Genomic DNA, 21381 nt, shown 5'->3' with positions numbered 1-21381 from the left:
GCCGAGCCTGAGAGGGACTTTATTAAAAGTCTATGGAAGGCCAAAGGGTCTCTGAGACTAAAAAGAACATGATACAATGAGCTGAGGTGTTCCCAGCCTGCAGCTTAAGAATGAGACGGCCTTGAGAATTTTAGGTTGGGCTTTAGGGGCGAATCATTTCCACCACGTGGATGTTTCCAAGACAGGTCTCCAGAATTGGCAGAGGCTGGAAACTCATTTGGAACAAAGATAAAAAATTCGAACATTGTTCTCAACCAGGTTGGACTTCATGGGTGATCTGGGTACTCACCTCAATAGGTTGCAATCAATCATGAAGCTGTTGCAGGCGATTGGAGTGAGGTAGAAAATGATGACGCCAAAGCTATTCTGCAGACGAGTCTTCCTCCACGATATTATGAGCTGGTCACTATCCTCGGGGTAAATTCAGATTCCGTATGCTTAGGAGTGAAGAACACAGAATTGAGTCAGTTTGGCCTGGAGGGAAATAGCATATGCAGATAGAGAGAAAAGCAAGGTGAAGAATAATGCAGTAAGAAAAGCTTCGTTTGAAAATATTGTGAGAGAGGACACATTGAGAAATTCTGCTAACAAACGAGCCTATGATGTGAAAAATAAAGAATTCAGTACAAAAACCTGCATTTTATTTTTTTTGCAAAAAGAGACTTCTATTAAGTATTAAAGAAAACCGTTAGAGCAAGCTCCATACGGGATACACCATGCAATGCATGAAAAGCTCAAGAGCCAAAAAGAAAGGATTGGGGCTGATAGTGCCATCTCAATCCGGTAGAAACCTCCGAGAAAAAGGGAGAACCCCTCCAAACTCCAAGAAAAACAGTCCTCCTAGAAGAGGCTGCCCGTGAAGGGCCCTGCATGCTAGCCCAAATGGCTATCAATGTGCGAACTGTGTCAGTCCAAATACCTGTGAACACCTGTGATGGGTGTATCTAGGTGCCATCCAAGGCCTTTGTACATCTGGCTCTCCAAATGTGCCAAGAGGAAATGCTAGCCAAAATCTCCCAAGAGGTGTCCCAAAAAAAAAAAAAAAAAAAAACCTACATTGTGGAAGACACTCAAAGGGAGAACTTCACTGGTTTGGTACAGTCGGAGACACCTGCCATCAACCTTGAAGACGACTATGCCTTTTAGTTTTCTGTTCGTGATTGGAGTTTCATTTTGGTGATTGTCTTTACCCTTTGTGGGAGGTGATTTTATCTTGTGCTTAGCTTTTGAAGTTGATCCTATGTGGGCTGCAGATGTCTTTTATACTGTTGTCTTTCCCCCTTTTGTGGGGGGGAATTGCTCAAAGAATTCTTTGTCTTGTAACATTCTCTCCTCATAGAAGGTTTCCTACACGCAATCTTATATGTGGATCAGTCCAGGTCTTCACCATTGACACTAGCAAGGAAGGACTTAGTGATCTTTTTCTGAAGGGTGGTTGTTTACTAGTACTCAATTTTTAAGCTATTAGAATACACCTGGTGAATGTTCATGACAGGGTACATCAATGAGATTTCCTGCTGCAAAGTACCTTGCAATTCGTGCACTTGGAGCTCCTGCAAATGTTATTTCACTTGCTGTTCAAGGCATCTTTCGTGGATTTAAGGATACAAGAACTCCCTTGTATGCAACAGGTGATGCTCATACTCTCAATCATAATGGCTGTCATTTTGACCTGTAGCTTTCTGCTATGCACTGTGAGGGAAGGTTTTTTTTCTGCATTCAAGGATCTCAGGAGAAGTAATTTAAATGCAGGTTTTGTTGATTGTTTTCAGCATTTAGCAACGTCTGTAATATTCTATTGGGCCCCATTCTTATGTTCGTATTTGGATTTGGCGTAAGTGGTGCAGCAGTTGCAACAGTAGTATCGCAGTAAGTGGCCAACTCAGCAAATTTTCCGAAGTTCAATGTTTGCATGAGATAAGGAATCGATTGCATTTATGGTCCTCATTACCAAGTGGACACGAAAACTGTGTGTCCGGACGTGTGGAATATATTTTATGTCAAGATGAACGTTTTTACAAGACAACCACCCCTGCTGCGCCCCCCTCCCCCCCACCCAAACACACACACATACACACACACTTTCCCTCACACCCAAAAGGGCTTTGCTGTTCCTTATGGTGGCAAAGGACAAAGCTAGTTACTCAAAACCTTGCACACTAACATAAATCATTTCAGGTCTTTTATCTGCATCTCTAAAATGAAGCATGTTGAGTTACTGTTTTTTTATTAAAGCTTGGTTTATATGTTTTAAGGTCAGGCAAAAAATCATTTTTTTGCAGCTTACATTTTAAAATGTGCCAAAAATCTTTAAATGTTTTTACACTTACATAGGCTGCCAACTGGTAGCAAGCTGAGGTTTGTTGGGATTTTTTCACTCAAATAGAATTCACTTTGCTATCTCAACCTTGTTAACAGCACATATTGTTGTGCTTCAATTTTATGCTTTATGTAGGCCCGTCACTATTTTTACACCTGTATGCACATGAGAGACTTCGAAAAGGACATCCACATGTTGCATCTCTTGCAAGTGATTGGGTATCAGGACTATTCTGTGCAAGGCTTCACTTGGTCTTGCACATTTTTCAGTTGAAGACCTGCCATCCGAGCCACTACCACCTGAAACTTCTTAGATATACGATGAATTTTGCCTCAGGCTTCTATTTGATAGTATTCTCTGAAGACGAAGATTTGGGTAGCATTTACAAAGAGTTTCTTCACTGGCACTGTTGCGTGATTACAACTGATTGGGCAAAACAAGGGTTTTAATGTATTAAAGTGGACTGTAAAATCCTTGGTCTTAATGTTTCCAACTTTTTCGGCTGCTTGGGATTCATCAAATGACTGACTGAAGGTCCAGATAAAAAGTTGATATAGATTTAGTGACCATGTTGGAAGGGGTGTCTCACAGCTAGAGGTCGCTTCTCTGTTCCAGTCAATTCCAAAGCAGTGACATTTTGACAGGCCTGCCAAGCTTATTTACCTGAATTTTAAGGACCATGTTGCCTTTATTTTTAACTGGACTGGGTTCTCTGGTGTTTTGAAGCTTGTCCTTTGGATTGAAGCTTATTAAAATCAGTGCTACATGAAATTGTTTGGTGGATGGTGATTATGTTGTGATGACCCTTTTATGTGCTTGTTTGTTTCCTAGAGAAAAACCATCTGGGAGGTACTATCATCACATCTGCTATCTATATAGGTGCCTTTCTCCAACTTGTGGTGGAGCAGTTTTGTACACCATGGCTGATTTTTCTATTTGACACAACATCCTTAATTGCTATTAACTTGACAACCTCCTTCACAAGGACGGTGCTGTGTCCAAGTTCTCTTTGTCACTCTCATGGGCATGCTAGACCCCGAGGATTTTGTTCCCACTTCAAGGGCTACAAGTCTATTTAGGTAAAATATTACAGTTTTTCCTATTAGCACTACTGTGGGCAAAGTTTGAATGAAGAATGCAATTTTATTTAACAATCGCTTCTCAAAATTGAGATGATTCCAGAACTTTTCATTCAAAGATTAAATTGGACATAATCATAAAAGTATGTATCCAATGCAACAGTACTCCAAACTGAAGTGCTTGCAATTGAAGGTGAATATATAGCACATGAACAACTAGGCAAGAATTTATAGAACACAGATGCCTGCCACATCTTGTAAAGGGGATTCCCAATAAACGACATTGAATTATTTGCTATTGAAGAGCATCATAACCACTTCCAATTCCTCAAAGCCTTCTTGAGATCGTAACCTTCTTGAAGAAAAAGGCATGGTTGTAGACCATTGGAAGGCCAGAAAATGCAGGTATTGCGACTCTTTGGAATAGAAACAGGACACATGGCGCAAATTGCAGGCTGTTTTTAATGAGATCTCCATCCTATATTCAATTTTGAATCTCCACCTGGACCCCATATATCATGTCGTCCCAAACCTATTTGTCCTTGCCCTTAGCTATAGGCACCACATACTTATGTGCACTTGGGCTTTTGGGCAACTTGAATTTCTTAACTAATAAATACTTCAAGAAATTATGGGGTGCCATCACACGTGCCATCAAGCATCACACATGCTTCATGCCCTCTTATATTTCCATGCATCCATCTTGATAAACTTCCGCCTGTCTATATTTTTCAGTGTCTATCAAGGATAGTTGGTAACACCATATGCATCTGCTTTTGCGAGATCAAACAGGAGTAGAAGCCTCCGCTTTTGGAAATTTTAGGACTATTCCAAGCGGAATCGCCTTCCCCATAAAGTAAAACATAATTCTTCTTGTTTGCTCAAAATGTTATCATTTTAGGAATGGATAGCCTTCTCCTTTTGATTTCTTAAGTGGAGGCTGAGAAACCTCTTCTTTGAATGGCCCTTTAAACATACGTGGCCTTGGCATAAATCTTGGTATGAGTTATAGACCCTGTTTGCCCCTCATCACCCCCCTTTGGTTTTGCTATGGCGCTTCATTCAAAGTGTTGGGAGAATTTCTTCTCACATAAACTTTGTAATCATCTTTGAGACCCCCTACAAAGCCTCGTATCTTTTGGAACTCATCTATAGCTTCCATCTTGGGTAGAACCTTCGTATAATTAGCAATATACTAGTTTAAAGAATTTCTTCCCAATATGCAGTGATTCCATGTCTCTCATGCTCGTTCTTCGGTAGAAATTCTTTTAGGAAAGCTTGTTCAAAATGATCAATTGAGAAGGAATCAACCTTTGTAGACTATTTGTCATGAACTAGATAAAAAAGTACCCTTTTTCCGGTGATTGTTTTTTCAATTAATTCAATTTGTTCTTATTGATTTAGATGTATTTGTTTATGTGGGTTGGGGACTCAATGTCCACCCTAGTTATAACCATGGGTGAAGTTTTTGGAGTTGATCGGAGTTGGTTAACGAGGTCCAAACAACCTAGGAGCCATCAAGGTTAGGTGACTTGTTTCCATTAAAGACTAGCTCAAGCAACTTGATTCAAGACTTGAGATGACATTGAGAGGATTGCCAAGTATCACCAATATGCACCTCCGCCTATGTTGATGAAGGGACTAAAAGCAAGCGACACTCAATCTTGGCTTTCTATTTTAGTAATTCCATAATCTAACATTTCATCGTGTAACCGGCCTTCAATTCCCTAAAGGGCAGTAGACCATAACTATCATTGCATATCCATTATTCACAGCCACATTGCATCATTTCCAGCCACAACTTTTTTTTTTTTTTTCAAAGAAGAGACTTCTTTTAAGTAAGAAAGAAACCTGCTAGAACAAGCTCTGTGCAGAAATACACCATGCTAAGCATGTAATAAAAACACCTCAGAGGAATGAGGTAGAAAGAAACCAAGGCTGAGGCTGAAAATGCCATCTCAACCCTGTAGAAGTCTCAGCAAAGAAGGGAGAGTCTCTCCAATCTCTGAGAAAAGTAACTCTCCTGGAAGAGGCTGCTCGAGATGATCCTTGCATGGTCGCCCAAATGGCCATCAGAGTGTGTATCGTATCTGTCCAAGTATTGGCCAAGATCTGAGAAGGGTGAGCCACTTAACTTTAAACAATACCACTTAGAAACAATCTGAGAAATAACTGGATGGAGGCTAGAGTGCCCCTGCTCAATGAAACCAAGTACAAGACACCACACTGGCCCCAAACACTTGGCGCCCCTTCCGGTACATACAATAAGCGCTTACCCTCGTGCTTTGCCTCACGAGCAATGCCACTGTCCAAGCCAAACTTTGGCTACAACCTGCATTCCATCCTAGTGCACACACTAGTGCCCAAGTACCAAGGCAAGGCTAAGGCATTCACCATTGTTCATGACCAACTGTAAAGGTGTCCAAGCATTCCACAAAGCATCCAACTTGCTCAAACAGGTCTGGCAATCCCACAACCCACTGACCAGCCTCTCAGGGTGACCAAGCATCAACACAGATCTCAGACTGAACAAGTGACCACAATACAGGAAGAAGATCCACACACTGCCCCTTTGACTCCAATACGGGTACACTCTCTGTGACTGGGTGCCTATTCACTGCCTAAAGGGCCAAGCGGGGCTCCCAACAACAAATGGAGCAACAACAAGCTTCCAAAATGACTAAATGCAATCAACATAAAAGGGATAGTGACAAGAGAACTCAAACCAGATTCAAATGATTTCTATCCAGCTCCAGATCAGCTCCAAGGAACTCCAATCCAGTCTAGAACACCTCCAGGGGCAACAGATCCAGTGTGGGGGCTAGCAGGAGGAACTAGCAGCTAGGAGAGGGGGGAGGAAGAGAGAAGGGAAACTGGGAGCTGAGGAATGTGAGAAGAGCGAGGCTCATTGGTGAAGAGGCCAGGGCAAGAGAGAAGGAGCTAGTCTGCCATGGCAAGGTCCACCCGCAACCCGCAACCTATCCTTGAAATACGTGAACAAGCCATTGAAGAATGTGCCCTGTCCATACAGCAGCCTTTAGTATCCCTGCAGCAGCAGCAACATTAATGACATCTGTACAACCAACAGTAGAATCCCGTACAGCAGCACATAAAAGTCCGTACAGCCAGCCTTGGAAAACGTGCCAGCAACATAGAACAACCGTTCAGCCAACAAAACCACCCGTACCAGCAGAGAATCAATCCGTACAGCAGGCTGGTACTCCACACAGCTTGTACTACGTGCTTTGGGAGCCGTGCAACAGTCGGTACAACAGGCTTGTTCCATACAGTACGGATTAGAGCTTCCGTACAGCCGTACAGAAGCCTAGGGAAGCGAACCTTAGAGGGAAAGGTATGGATAGAGGACCTCGGGATGCAAGAAAAATGAACAACAAGATCAACGTCCAAAAAGAAAACCGTACATTAGCCTTGGAAGGAGAGGAAGAGGGTAGGTGTGCATGAGGGGCTGCCATGTGGCCCCCTCATTAATGCTCTAACCCCACAAAACCAATGGAACATTGGTTTGCCCCCACAATAAAGTTCTATTCCTTCCAACCAATGAAACATTAGTTTCCTAGGGCCCAACTTTATGACCCCACTAAACCTTGCCTTGCCCCTAGCAAGTAGGCCTAGTGTGTGCACCCAGGGACTTCTGGGAAGAGTCGCTTCCCCTAAGCTAGTCCCCTAAGCCAGAGTTAGTCATGGTTCATAACTTCACGTCGCCGTGACACATTGCCTTGTTCCCACTCTCTCTCTCTCTCTCTCTCTCTCTCTCCAAATTATGGTCTGGCCTACCCTCTCCTCCAAGTCCCCCTCAACTCCTTCAACCTCCATCAAGACTCGGTACTCTACAGTTGCAGCCATGATACCCTCTCCTTGTGCATGGCCTGGAGTCGTCATCCTCCTGGGCAAGCTTGCTTTGATCTTTGTCAATATTTCACTATATGTGTCCTCCTCTTTGTACCAATCTTCTGGGAGTCCCCCTATTCTAATCTTTAGCACATTATCACTTCTAGCTTCGTGTTCTTTAATCTCTGCTTGAATATCAGACTTACTTGCTTTGGTGTCCACTTCCACAATCACTTCCTTCTTAGTAGTTTGTACTTCAATGTGAACAAGATCTTTGACTGTAGAGACTAGTTGCGGGGTAGGGAGGGAATCCTTACAAGATTTTACAGCCTCATCAATTACTGCCTGCTTACCACGCCCTTCTAGAATGTGTAGTCGAGCCTTTACTTCTGCCAGTTCCAATCGTAGCTCTCTCACTGCTTGCTGCAGATAAAAAATCTGATCATGTTGCCCAAGGATGGGTTGTTTTGAGCCTTCTTGTTGGTAATTCCGACTTCTATTATGCACTATAAAGGTCATGCAATCCTTACACTGAAGTCAAAAGATATGCGGATCAAGCTCCTTCGACAATCTTACAAGCTGAAGGGTACCAAAGTATGGATAGCAGAGGAGCTTACACAGGCTCAACTCAAGAATAAGGCAATTGAATTAGCTAAAGTCAAGGCTGCCAGAAAGGATGGAAAATAGGCAGTTTACCATGAAGGCGTAGCTCTAATAAGAGAGTTTAAATTAAAACCAAAAGACTCTCAGTCTTAAAACTGATGTATGGCTGTTTACCCTTTTAGACTATTATGTAGGTACTCTAAAATAATGTGGGCTGCTTTTGCACTCCTTGGGAGCTGCCATGTGCCATCCCTAAAGAAGATCTGCTAGAGGGTTTCTTGCTGTCCCATAGACCTTTTGGTCTCCAATGGACGTTAATAGACTCTGACTCTCTCTCTCTCTCTTTTTCTCAGTTTTTGGCACATCCTAATCAACGTGTGAGGCCACTTTCCTTCTTGAGTCACAGGGACAAAGAGATCAGCTCATATGAGCACATAGGAGAGCACAAGAGGCACTAGTAGAGCCCAGCCAGAGCACAATTACGGATTTTTTCTCCGGTGACTTGAGCTAGAGATAACAGGGGACCGGACATAGCAGAGAGCCAAAGTGCAAGACTTAATAAACCCGACCCCAGATGGACACCCACATGAGGACTGCAGACATATTCCTTCTATTGGACGTGGGGAGATAGACCACTAGAGTGACGGTAGCACTTGTTAGACGGCGGGCTACCTCACGGATACTAGAGAGGAGGAGGGAGGGACCTAGGATAGGCTGAGCATAAGTTGCGATCCATCATTGATTTTCTTCCTCATCGCCGGCTCTCAACAGATCTAGAGCATTGTTTGACAAGCTCCTCTTGTTGCTCCTCAGTCATCCTGTGGAGTTGGTTCCATAGGCTGTTAAATAGGTCTAGTTACTTGGATGGATAACTAACTGATTGATAGATGAATAGGGGCTACTACTTGTTGTTTCAATTTTTGGGGGTTTTCCCCTGGGTCTCGCTGCAGCGACTGTGTTCTTGTCATAGACATTAGCCTTGGGTATGGGTGCTCGGTTAGTGGCCCCACCCTTAGCTTTCATTGTATCTAGTTTTTCTTCAGTGTCATAGACCTTTCAGCCTTTCATAGACATTAATAAACTTATTTCTTTCTCTCTTTCTCTCTTTCCTCCCTATCGCCTGTCAAGGTCATTAGAGAGGATCTCTTGAAGCTCCACAAATGCAGGACCTTGCTATCAGCTACTGAGCTTTCGGTGAAGCTCAGCTTCTATAGAGATTACTGCTCAGGGATCTCAGAGGAGGGGTTCATCGAATTGCTAGGCGACACTGAGAGTCATCTCTGACATGCATGGAGGATCCCAACTAATTAGTTCCGGTTATTTTCACACAAGCTACTGGCTGAGATAGGGCAGGCAGAGGACATCCCATGTGAAAGATGGCCTGCACTTTGTGATATGCAAGAGAGTGGGACAGAGGACCACTATGCATTCAGAGTTCCTGTATAGTATGAGATCCGTGGACAATATCAATGTCTTTTCAGTACTGGTTTTGGCCCACTAGCTAGTTAGGCTTGAGGGCCAATAGTGCCTAGTTAGGAGAGCTAGTATAGGTAGTACTAACTGATTGTCCTAGGTGTATTTGGAGTCCTAAGTGGAGTGGTACATATTTGGAAGGTGGCCGTTGGGCTCGGGGGTGATAGCTAAAACAACCGGAACGTCCTAGTTGTGGGAATCAGATGAGACTGTTGTGGCTGGTGGCAAGACCTCCTATCCTTGTTTTGTGTTCTATGTGTCGAGCATCATGATTCAGCTACTTGTTCCAGTTATCACAAATGTTACATTGGTATGAAAGCGAGTGATTGGGACTGAGTAGTGGGCTGTCTGTGTATCTCGAAGCGTAGAAGCATAGTGGACTATTGCATAGTGGCAAACTGTGCATAGCGGGATTCAACGTGTTCATATGCAGAGGTTTTGCCTCATAGAAGTTTGTCTGATTGGGCTAAAAAACTGAGCAAGGAAATCATCAACAACTTGCTATTTTCTTGTGTTGAGCAAGGCGATTTGTACTTGTGCTATGTACAGTACGTGCATGAGTCCCTATGTGGACATTAGACCCACCGTAGTGCATCAATTAAACCAGCTTGTCTATTTTCATCTTCACTGCAAGGATCCCATGTGAAAGTTTTTTTTTTTTTTTTTTTTTGCAAAGAATGTGAAAGTTTGTTAAATGTTAGAGTTCTCTGTTCTGGGACAAATCAGATGTTAGTATTGAAGTCTCCTTTAAATTTAGGCTGGTTTGGAATCGCTTTGTGTTTGCATGGTTCAGTTGGCTGAGAAAATGGGAGCTAATACCTTACTGAGTCCAGGTCCAGGAAAAATCAACATGTTTTACATGTCACATACAGAACTCTTATAGGAAGCTACAAAGCTTTCGAGTTTTTGTGAAAGTCCTAATCCTCGCAATGTTGTGATTTTGGCAGATATCTCATGGCTTTGTTACTTCTGTGGAACCTCAGTAATAAAGTTGTACTTGTCCCACCAAAGCTTAGTGGATTGCGAACAGATCGATTTTTAAAGTCTGGTGAGCTGTGTCAATACTTCTGTGACTTCTAGAATGGTCTAATGAAAAGCAATGCTTGGGTTTTCCCCTACATGCATGAAAGTTTAGTTCAAGTCTTTGGCTTGCTGGTTTGAAATGCTTAGCTATAACCCATTCAAATCAAGTCTCAGTCCACATGTTACTTTGAGCATCATTGTTACATCAAAGTCCATCTGTATCCTCCAGAATGCATGAACACCAGATAACTGATACATACTTGGATTACTCTTATATCAAAATGCATAAACATATGATTCAACCCTTTCAATGCTGGTCCTGATCAATGTAAAGCAAATACTTTGTGAAGCCTAGCTCAAATATACAAGACAATAGAATTGGCCAGGTTTTTTGCATAATTTGTTGAAATAGTATGACATCCTCTAATTCCTGAAATGCCAACTAATTCTGATTATTTTACGAGACGTGAGCCTGCAGATGCAAAGTATTAACATTAGTGTTTGTTTTTCACAGAGAGAATTATGCAAATTCTCAAATGAACTCCTGTCAGAGAATGACAGCATAAGGATGGTAGAAGCATTTCAAATTAATGATTCAAAACACGAATTTTACGGACAACATAAAGAGGGCTATAGAAGGAGCGTATACAAGGTTAGGGCTTAGAATAGAAGCTATTGCTAGTCCTCTCTTTATCCTTTCATAGAAGAACGCATACATTCTTCAGTTTCAAGTGGTTAAATTCATAAAAAGATGACATACTAACCAGACCTCTTGAAGAATCCAATGGCATCTATTTTAACTGGGATCCATGTTGCGTCCCAAGCTAACTTCCATCCACATGGGTGACGTGTTCTCCTAGGTGTAATAGGTATTCATCAGGGTGAATAAGCCTTGAGGTAAGGACTGGGTGGCTGACCTCTAAGGGAAGGTTTAGGGAACGTAGCTCTGCTAAATATAGCCATAGGAGCTGAGGCGATATAGCTTGACTCTTGTTTTTTGGCTATTGATTATTGTGGTGCTTAGACTCCTCAGTGTTAGCCCTTTCAGTCAAGACACCCTCAGGGTGTGTCATGGTGTATGGGACACCATGGCTTCAGGTTGTATGTTCTAGCCTGGGGCATAAAACCTAAATTTTGACTCATCATTCTCTAGGTCTATGGCTGGGAGGTTGCCTGATACTTTCACTGTCTAAGTCTCAATCAAAAATGGGCCTAGAATCATTGGAGCATTTGAGACTTAACTTTGGTATCAGAGCCAGATTCTGGAATAAATTTAGAGAAGTCCAAGTCTTTTAGATGAAGGCTGTGGGTGTCATTGCTTTGACAACCAGAACAAAATGACTTTTTTTCACAGATCTGATGTAAAGCTGTTACAAGAATCCTCAATCCTAGTGAGTTGGAGGCATATTGAAGGATGATTGCACTTCACCTAGAACAGCCCCGTCGTGGACTCCCCTAGAAGGGTTACGGATTCTTGCAGGAGGAGGAGGTTCAACAAGCCACAATAGAAGTCTGTAGCAGCAGGCCCTGCCCCCCCAAGACGGCTAGTCCAATTGGGCAACAACAACAGCAATCCAAAGGAGTAGCGAGGAGTTACAGGGCAGGCACTGCAAAGGGGCATTCCCATCATGAGAGGGAGAGAGCCCTGAGACCTGACTTGGCTTTCATAGGGAGACACAGCCAGCAAGATTTTGCTTCCCAGTGGGTTGCGGACAGGTACAAGACCATGCCTTGACCTTCAGGCAACAAAGATTCACAGAGTAGAGTTCTCTAACCACTCCTCTAGGGCACGCTGGGATTGGTCGGGGGATAGTATGACCAGGCAGTTCTTTCAGACCACTGGCCCGAGTTCTACAAGGACCCAGCTCCAAGTTCCAATGGCTACGAGACGAGGGTGGTCATATTCACTCAGACCCTCCAGAGATTTTGAAGATGACCACATTTTTTAACCGTCAACTGTTTAGAGGAGACCCCATAGGTCCTCACAGCCCGGGAGTTCGTGTGGACACACACCATTTTTCATGGTCTCTCAAGGCATGAGCAGATAGTTGGATGGTCTTACCCCCACAGAAGTGCCCAAGAGAGGATGGCCTGACCCCATCTTTCTTGATATTCTTTCGAAAGTGCATTAATGCTCCCCTACGATTGGCCTTCCTAAAGTTTTTTGTTTCCAGTTTGCTCACACAGTCACTCAAATCTGAGGCTACCCTTGCCTGATTCCAAAAGGAAGAGACTGATCTCATATCCGTCAGTGGCCCCTTTTGGACACTCCAGTCGTAGCCAAGATCTTGAGCTTGCAGCTGTGTCCCCATCTTGCTGACATTTTCCATGACACTCAAACATGTTTTATTCAGGAGAGCAACATCCTCAAAACATCTTCACCTTTTGGGAGGCCGTGAATTGGGCACAGGAGTCGTCTTAGCCAATCGTAGTCCTTCTCTTGGATTTCAAGAAGGCTAGTGACAGGGTGGAATAGCCTCTTTTGGAGGGCACCTTGAGGAGGATGAACTTTTCGGAGCAATGGATCCTGGAAGTTGCGGCCCTATATATGGGGAGTAGGGAGCGCTAGAGATTCTTATCGAGGCCACACACAAGAGGCCTTCTCTCTCTTATGCTCAGTGTGGCAGGGCTGCCCTCTAGCTTTGGTCCTTTTTCTCTTCATGGTAGAGGCTCTAGGATACTTTTTGTAGCTCCATACAACTAGCCTTTCTGGGATGTGCTTACTGATCGTCAAGAGGACGAGCCTCTAGATTCGGAGTTTGCAAATGGCATGACCCTTTTTGTGGAGGGCACAACAGAGAGCCTAGAGGGAGTTTGGGGTGCCTTGGAGGTGGACTGCCAAGCAATTAATCAACTCAACCAAATCAATCGGCTTTCTTATGGTGATTGAGGAGGTTCAGGAGATCGCGGACTAGGTGGCACTCTTGGCTTCCGTTGACAGCGAGATAATTAGGCTGCCAGGTTGGCATTTACATTTCAACGGTGTAGAAGATCGCCCCCGTACTAGAAAGTATGCAGCGTAAGCGTTTGTATTGTAAACTCCACCAAGTCTCCCTAATGGAGGGGGTCCTCGTGGCCAGCCAGGTCCTCTTGGCCATAGCCCAGTATATAGCCTCGTGCTGAGGATGCATGGGACAGCTCAGGCGCAACTTCTTGTGGGCAGGATCCGATGGCACGAGAAACACTAGAGCACAGGTTGCCTGGGCAGACGGTAATCCTGACCCAGCTCCCTAGAAGCTCTTGCTTGAGCGAGGTGCTTGAGCGAGGAACACCCCCTGCAGAGGTAGTCAGTGGTAGCACTTTCATCAGTGGATCTTCTCAGGGGGGCCCTTAAAGGGAAGGGCTTTACATATGGCGTGGTAGTGGCTGTGAGGAGAACGTGTTAGGTTCGACCATAGACCTGGCACCAGTCACTTCGGAACAAGATGTGTCAATGGAAGGGCCAGCCATTTCATGAGGTATAGTGGGATCCGAGCAAGGGGTTTGGGCTGTTCAAAGTAGGGCACTCCGATAGATTGGTGGATGTGCCCTTTTTCTCACACGTGACACGCATCGGGTGTCACCTCCAGCTAGTATGGTTAGTGGCAAAGATCCATTGTGGGAGGTAGACTTCTCCAAAACTCCCTGGCAGCCTCTACTACTTGTTTAGCCAAAGGCAGCATGCTGGCTTACTTGAGCGTCTTGCCAGATTCAAAGAACAAATTGTGGATGCAATTTGCTCAAGGGAGCATGCGTAGAGGGTCTCTTAGTAGGCTGAGACCAGAAGGGGCTCCTGAAGCCATGAGCCTGTAGGCAATTTGCTTAAGCACCAAGAGCTGTCAAACTGAATTGCAGTCTGTAATTTTCTGGCAGTGGAGGTTGGTACAGACTGCAGGGATTACAATTTGATATCTAGAGGATGTGCTGCAGTGATTCTTGCCAGATCCTCCTGTTTTTCAGCAATTTCACCTTGGCAGGGTTGAGGCAGCAGTTTCACCTTGGCGGGTGTAGACGGCGGAAACTAATTTGTGATGATCTTCAAATACACCAAATTTATGAGCTCGCATGAAAAGCAAGGAAATTGCTTTTCAAGGAGTGGCCTACATGAAAATCAAGAAATTTTCTTTTCTGGGCATGGCTTGCTTGAAAATCAAGGATTGCTTTACTAGGTGAGGTTTTGCTTGGACTAAAGCAAAATTTGTTTTTCTAATTATGGCATTAAAAAAAGGAAAATTTAGGTAAAACTTGGCAAAAAAGGGGGACAAATTTCAGCCTAGAGCACAATTGCTCATGCTCTGATTTGAAATTGCGGCCAACAGCCTATGTTCCACGCTTGAATCCACGTCTAGCCCTTTTGCGTCCTCCTTGATCATAATCATAGCAGAGCCATACATGTGTTTTATCCCGCCAGTTATGATATCTTCTGAAGATACGTTGAGGTTGAGGGTGACATTATTTTTAGCCTCCCTCTGCACATTTCTTTTAGTTGCTCCTTGTCTTGTTGGGCAAGGACAAAGTTGAGCTATAGATCCTCGATTGAATTTACTTGGTCCCAATAAGTTGAGCTATAGATCCTCGATTGAATTTACTTGGTCCCAATATTTCTCATGCATTATTATTTTTCCTAGGGGAAACAACTTTCTATTAATGCTTAAAAAGCCAACGATACAAATCAGCAATTTGTGAGGCGCTGATTGTGGGAGAATCAAAGGGAGAGAAACAGGGGGTCAACCAGCCTATTTTCAGAGAACTTAGCTCATTGCCTAGGGATTTGCTGAAACAAGGGCCACCAGCCAGGGTGGGGGACTATACATCCAACGAATACCTTGCTCTGTGAATATTATAAAAGACTTCAATAGGCCAAGCCTTGCAGAAATGTTTTCGCCTCTTAGCGGTCGCACTAGATCCTAACATCCCGCGCTCCCAAACGGTGTGCAAGGTGTGGATGATCTCAACGAGGGTAGCCACTAGGGGGACTTGGTGGCCTCACATCACCAAGCTACTAGCGGGTGACCCAGATCTTCCAAGCAGTGATGCTAGACACCGTCTCCCAAACATTGTCCTTTGGTGAAGAAGCAAGACACTGTCGAGAAGTGGGATTCACATCCTATACCTCTATCCAGAAGACACTATGTCCTTGGATCCTATAAATTGGGGTGACCATGTCAATGGAGAAGGTGTGCCTCCCATTCGTAAGCCAGACTGCAATACCCCAAGTAAAGTCCCACTGCATCCTCTTCGTTCGAGCCACTATCTGGAGGGCCCACTGCCAAATCCTTTGTACTATGGGGTAGCTCTAGAGTCAATGTAGGATCGTCTCAAGGTCGCTTTCCATGCCACCCCATCAACACACATTTGCTCTAGTTAGGGGTCGATGGATAGGTCCCCATGGGCAACCATCTAGAAGAAGTAGTAATCTTATGTCGTCGGCGACTAGTTTACAAGCACAACTGAAATTTGGAGATGACGTCCTGAGGCACCTACTGCCATAGCCTAGGGCTTCACTCCGGCAGCTCTTACCCAAGCCAATCATCTCACCATCCCCTTGCCATGAGATCCCCTCCGCTCCGTTTTTCTAGTCGAAGATCTTTCTCCCCCTGACCTGACTCTTTTGACTTTTTGCCGAAAAAACAGTTCTAATTATATTACTTCGAGAACAAGATACAAGAGGTCAGCTTATAGCTGACGGGCTGCGTTCACAAACCGGACGCAGCCCAAAAGGTAGCATAATAAATCATACTCTCACGGAGGAATATGCTGAGTGTGAATGAACAGCCATCGGGGTGGTGAGTAGTGCCACCGAAGGCCCTGCGTAGTCTGCTCGAAGAAGAGGCTCTGTGTATCCCAAGCCTGGAGGAAGTGTCTCCGCTTCTCCTGACCAGCCCGGGAGTCTCCCTGAATCTGGTCCCACTGGCCTCTGAGGGTATGAATAATCTCACTCCAAATCTCCGCCATGATCTGGGCAGTCGATAAGGAGGTGCCACCGAGGATCTGCGCGCAGCGCGAGGTCCAGATGTGCCATCCTGTAATGCTGCTGATAATCTCCCAGACTGGCTGCCTCTCCCGAACTCCTGTATCAGCCTCTGCTAGGTGCTGTGGGATACCCTCGAGCGGCCCCCACGTCCCCTGTGTGATAAGGAAAGTGGGGTCCTGCTGGCATGCCTCGAACAAGTGATGAAGACCAGGTGCGGTGCTGCACCAACAGAACGCGCCCCAAGTGATCACTCCTAGCTCTGGTGCTGCACGAGTAAGAAGCCCGAAAGTCCACCTCCACACTTCCTGGGCGCGCGTGCAGCTCCACAGGCAGTGTTTTGGTGACTCCTCATCCGCATGGCAAATCTGACAGCAACCGTCCTGGCCTATCTGCCTCAACCAGCTCCCCACTGGAAGACCTTTGTGGGTAAGAAGCCACAGGAAGTATGAGATCTTCCACGGCCGCCAGCTCTCCCACAAGGCCTTCCAGAAAGCCTGCAAAAAGAACCTGGAAATACCCTGTGCGTACCAGCTAGGACGCTGGGTGGGGGGGCGGCTCTGCATCCTCCCGAGAACTCGCCTGCCCAGAGTCGTGCTGTAAGCGAAGAAGGAAGTCGGCCCCTGTCCTGTCACCATCTCTGGCCACCACCACTCTCCTGGGTCCCACTCAAGCTCTGACAAGGCCCGCCCCTCCCAGAGCCAAAGACGCCAAAGCTGCAACTGGTCCTGCTCGATACTGGGGTCGGTATGCCAGACCTTCCCCAGAAGGCCTACGACCCTAACCCTCTGCCACGGGAGTAGGGGGTCGATGAGCGCATCCTCTCTCCTGAGTCGTCCGTCCCCTGAAACCGCGAAGAAGGCGATAGAGGAGTCATCCAAACGTCCTGCGACCACCAGTGGGATGCCACGGGGGGTGAACTGTCCCAGCCAGTGGGTGTCTCCAGGCATGAGGACCTGAGGCTCAGGTGGGGCCAACCAAGCGGCTGGGATCGCACCGTCGATCTCCGTGCGTCTCGCCTGGACTCCGCGTGCACCTCCCGCTGCGTCTGCAAGATCGGCCATCTCCAGATGTCTGTACGTATCCCTCCAAACTCGAAGGGACCGGACTGGCCCCCTCATCCAGCCGTCCCACCTGATATGTGATCTCTCCCCCAACTGAAGGCCCTCGGCGTCTCTGACCTGCCCATTCCAGACGAGCGGCTGGCGATCGATCTCCTCCTGACAGCTGGGCTGGGACTGAATGAGACTGAGACGGAGCCGCCTCCAAACCATGAGGAGGCTACGAACGAGTGGGGAGCGGGGCTGAGTGAGCGGGGCGGAAGTGAAGATCCACCTGAAGGACGGTAGCCACTCTCCACCTCGGCGCGGGACACAAGAGCCGACTCCCTGCTGAAGTAACATCTTCCACGTCTGCCCCCCTGGGGTCAAACCGCGGATGATAAGCTTGCCTAACAAGGCCTGACTCTGAAGCTCTGGATCAATGACCCCCAGACCCCCCTCCGCCTGCGGAAGAATGACTGTCTGCCAAGCAACCCTGGCTCTGGTATCTCTCTGCCCATCCTCCCCAGACCAAAGAAAGTTCCGAACCAACCTCCTGAGCTGTGCCACGCTGGATCTCGAGAAGCACCAACAGGAAGCCACATACCAAGCCGTGGCTAGAAGGACCTGGTTAACTACTAAAGCACGACCTGCAAGGGACAGCTTAGCAGTGCTCCAGAAAGCCAGCTTCCGTCGGATGGAATCTAGCACCGGGAGAAACTGCTGAGCTGGCGTAATGTCTAGGCCAACCTGGAAGCCAAGGTATCTAGCTGTCTGTCCACGTGGAATTCATCTGAAGCCCAGGAATCGCCCCCACTGAGAACACGCCCCCGGGTCTGTGAGAAAACCAACTGATTTGTTCCAGTTGATTTTCGCACCAGCGGCCGAGCAGAAAACCTCCAGGGCCATCCGCACCCTCTCTAGCATCCTCTCATCGTCCTGGACATAAAGGGCTGTATCATCTGCGTACTCTGAGTCCAGAAGCTCCGTGTCCTCCCGGAGTGGAAGGCGAACACCCCTGAGCCCTGTGGACCTCGCCCGAAGGTAGTAAGTCATGGCCTCGGCGAAGAAGAGAAACAGATAAGGAGCCAGGGGACAGCCCTGACGTACTGATCTCTCCAAGCTGAAACGCTCACCCATCCTGCCTCCAATGATGACTCTGCTAGACGCTGTCCTGTACAAAGCTGAGATACCCTGAATCCAGCCTGCCGGGAAACCTAGCCGCTCCAGAGTCCCCTCCAAAAAGGACCAATCCACGCGATCGTAGGCCTTCTCGAAGTCGAGAAGTAAAATGGCAAGGTGTGAACCGCTGTACTGAGCCCACTCCGCCGCCTCTGAAAAGGTGAAGACATTATCCAGGATACTGCGATCCTGGACAAAGCCTGTCTGAGTGTCATGGACGAGGTCTGGGAGTAGAGGTCGAACTCTGGCACTGATCATCTTGGCGAGGATTTTGTAGGCAGTGGTAAGGAGAGTGATCGGACGCCACTGGCGGATCTCCTGTCTATCTCCTCCCTTCGGGATGAGGCAAATCAGTCCCGAGGAAAGGCTCTCTGGCATCTGACCGCTGCTGAAAATCCCCTGCAGAGCTGCAAGGAGGGGCTGATGGATCTGGTCCCAGAAGGAGGTGAAGAAAGCTCGGGATAGCCCATCCTCACCTGGGCATTTCTGCCCATCAATAGCCATCAAGGCCTCCAACATCTCATCCGCGGTGAACGGCGCCAACAACGTCGCCTGCATGCTGGGCTGGACCAGGGATGGAATGTGCCTCCACACCTCCTCACGGTCACGACTAGCACGAGGGGCAAGTGGCTCCTGCTGGAAGAGGGTCCTGTAGAAGTCAGTGGCCAACCCCAGGACCTCCCCCGGGTCCGTAACAAAGTGACCATCCGCTGTCCTGAGACTCCGTAGCTGATCACCTGCAGCTCTCTGGCCGTGTGTCCTGAAGAACTCCCTGCACATCCGGTCACCCTTCCGGGCCCAGAAGGAGAGAGAGGCGTGATAGGAGAACTCGGAGCGACGCTGGAGGGTCTCCTCCAAGAGGGCTCTGGCTCGAAGGGCCTGGATCCGAAGCTCCTCCGAGCCCGGGGAAGACTGCTGAAGTCGCTGAATGGAGGCGAGGTCCCTCCGAAGAGCTCTCTCTCTGCCCCACCAATCCTGTCGAACCTGTAGGGCTGCGAGCTGGTAGATCTGGCTGGACTCCTGCAGAGCCTGCGCTACCGAGTCTACCAGATCCATGCCCTCCCCCCAGTCTCTGTCCCAAAGACTGCAAATGCTGCTACGGACGTCCACCCTCGAGAAGATGGAATCGGGAATCCTGCATGATCGGGGGGGGAGAGTCTGGGCTGCCGAATCTAATGAGAGGAGCACAGGCGCATGGTCGGATAGTGTCGTCCCTGGAACAATGCCCGCCTGGCCACCTCTGCTGATGGCCCAATCACTGACATAAAACCTATCAAGCCGCTCCAGGAGTCTGCCTCCTTCCCTGCGGAAGCCCCAAGAGAAGTCCAGGCTCCCGTGCCAACGCCGGAAGGACGGGTCTCTCCAACTGTCCCTCCCTCCTGTCGCGAAGATGAAAGAGTCCCAAGCTGACTGCTCTGCCTGAGCCATACCTGTGAACTCCGGATCTCTACCCTGCTGGTCCTCCAAGGTCTCCAGGTTGTTGAAGTCTCCTCCAACAATCCAGGAATCCATGTCTGGAAGAATCCCTGTAAGTGTCCTCCAGAAGGTGGCTCTGCATCTGAGGTCTGTGGGAGCATAAATGTTGAGGATTCCTATCTTGGATCCCTCCAAATTCAGGCCTACCCAAAGGGCTCGGCCTGGGATCAACGTGCCGTTACCGAAAACTGACTGAGCTAACTGCTCGCACACGGAGGTACAGACCCCCCCGCTCCTCCCCTGTGCGCCGATCGAAGGCTCCCAATAAGTGTAGGAGCGTCCAGGGAGAACCTTCCTGCAGCTACGGGCATGAGCCGCAGAAAGCTTGTGCTCCTGGAGCAGCAGTACATCCAATCGACCAATCACTGCAGGCTGAAGTTCCTGACGCAAAATGAGCTTCCTGGGACCACGGGTACTCGAAGAGTGAAACCCGTTCACATTCCAGGATACGAGGTGTAGGCTCATGGAGAGGGATGGGGGGCTGCGAACAGCTGTTTGCTCGCAGAAGAAGTCGAAGAAGAATCAGACAGATCGGAGTGGAGGCGCTGCCGCTTGTGAGAAGGTTTGGAAGGGGAGACGGGGTCGTCCTGCCCGTTCTTCAACACCTTCAGCAAAGGCGAGAGGCCTCTCGTGCCATGAACAAATGCTTTCTCGAGCCAGCTCGAGATCTCTGAAGCGGTCATCCCGTAGAAGGTTCGGAGTTTCTGTTGGGACCAAGCTCTGACATCCTGGGGAAGAGGCCATGCCAGGGGGGGTCTGAGGATCACGATCAATCGGAAACGTTTGGCAGCGCAACGCCACCGCAAGCGCACATCGCCCTCGGACCACTGAGTCTCGAGGAGCTGCCCACCGGACGGGCCTATCCAGGAGCAAATCTGGGCGTGTGTCTGCTCTCTAAGAGCCTCCCACACCGAGTCGTCTGTCCAGGTCTCGGTGCCATCGCTGAGGAACGTGAAGGCGAAGCTAGGGCCATCCCTGGGAGCCAAGGCACCAATCCTCCCATCCGCCCCTTTGCGGAGCATGAAGATACTAATGTCGAGACAAGCCGGGAAGGTCCCAAGGTCGGCCACATCCAGGTAGTCCCAGGGGCCAGATCTGTAAAAGTCTCGAGGGAGCTCTCTCTCCTGGAGCTGAGACCCAGCTGAGTCTGCCACTGAGGGGCTAGCGGGAAGGGAAACCTGCTCCACTGGTGGTACAGACACCGGGTGTCCTGCAAGCGGGGGAGGAGGGGGAGGAGGCTGCGGGATAGGCGACTCGGGCTCCACGGAGGCGACTGGCGGAGAAGGTGGAGGAGGTGGAGCGGAGGCTGCACTCGGCTGGGAAGGCGACGGTGCAGCTAACTCTGTAGGAGGGGCGAGGGGAGCAGGGGGGGGAGGGGGATGGGGA

The 21381-nt window shown here is 47.8% G+C and overlaps 1 protein-coding gene across 1 annotated transcript in view; it reads left to right on the top strand.

Annotated features, from left to right (window-relative positions):
• LOC147896371 (protein DETOXIFICATION 44, chloroplastic-like) overlaps nt 1–21381 on the top strand; it is a 40790-nt gene that overhangs the window by 4955 nt on the left and 14454 nt on the right. Inside the window, exons 6-8 of the mRNA XM_087382414.1 lie at nt 1496–1631; nt 1773–1869; nt 10272–10372. Of these exons, the coding sequence (XP_087238540.1) occupies nt 1496–1631; nt 1773–1869; nt 10272–10372 (334 nt within the window). The remainder of the gene's footprint in view (nt 1–1495; nt 1632–1772; nt 1870–10271; nt 10373–21381) is intronic.

Source organism: Dipteris shenzhenensis, chromosome 12 (genome assembly GCF_047967505.1).
Source record: "Dipteris shenzhenensis isolate YYH24624 ecotype China chromosome 12, Dip_SZ_1.0, whole genome shotgun sequence".
NCBI lineage: Eukaryota > Viridiplantae > Streptophyta > Polypodiopsida > Gleicheniales > Dipteridaceae > Dipteris > Dipteris shenzhenensis.
Note: the sequence above shows the minus strand (reverse complement) of the source record. Positions and strands in the feature narration are given on the sequence as shown.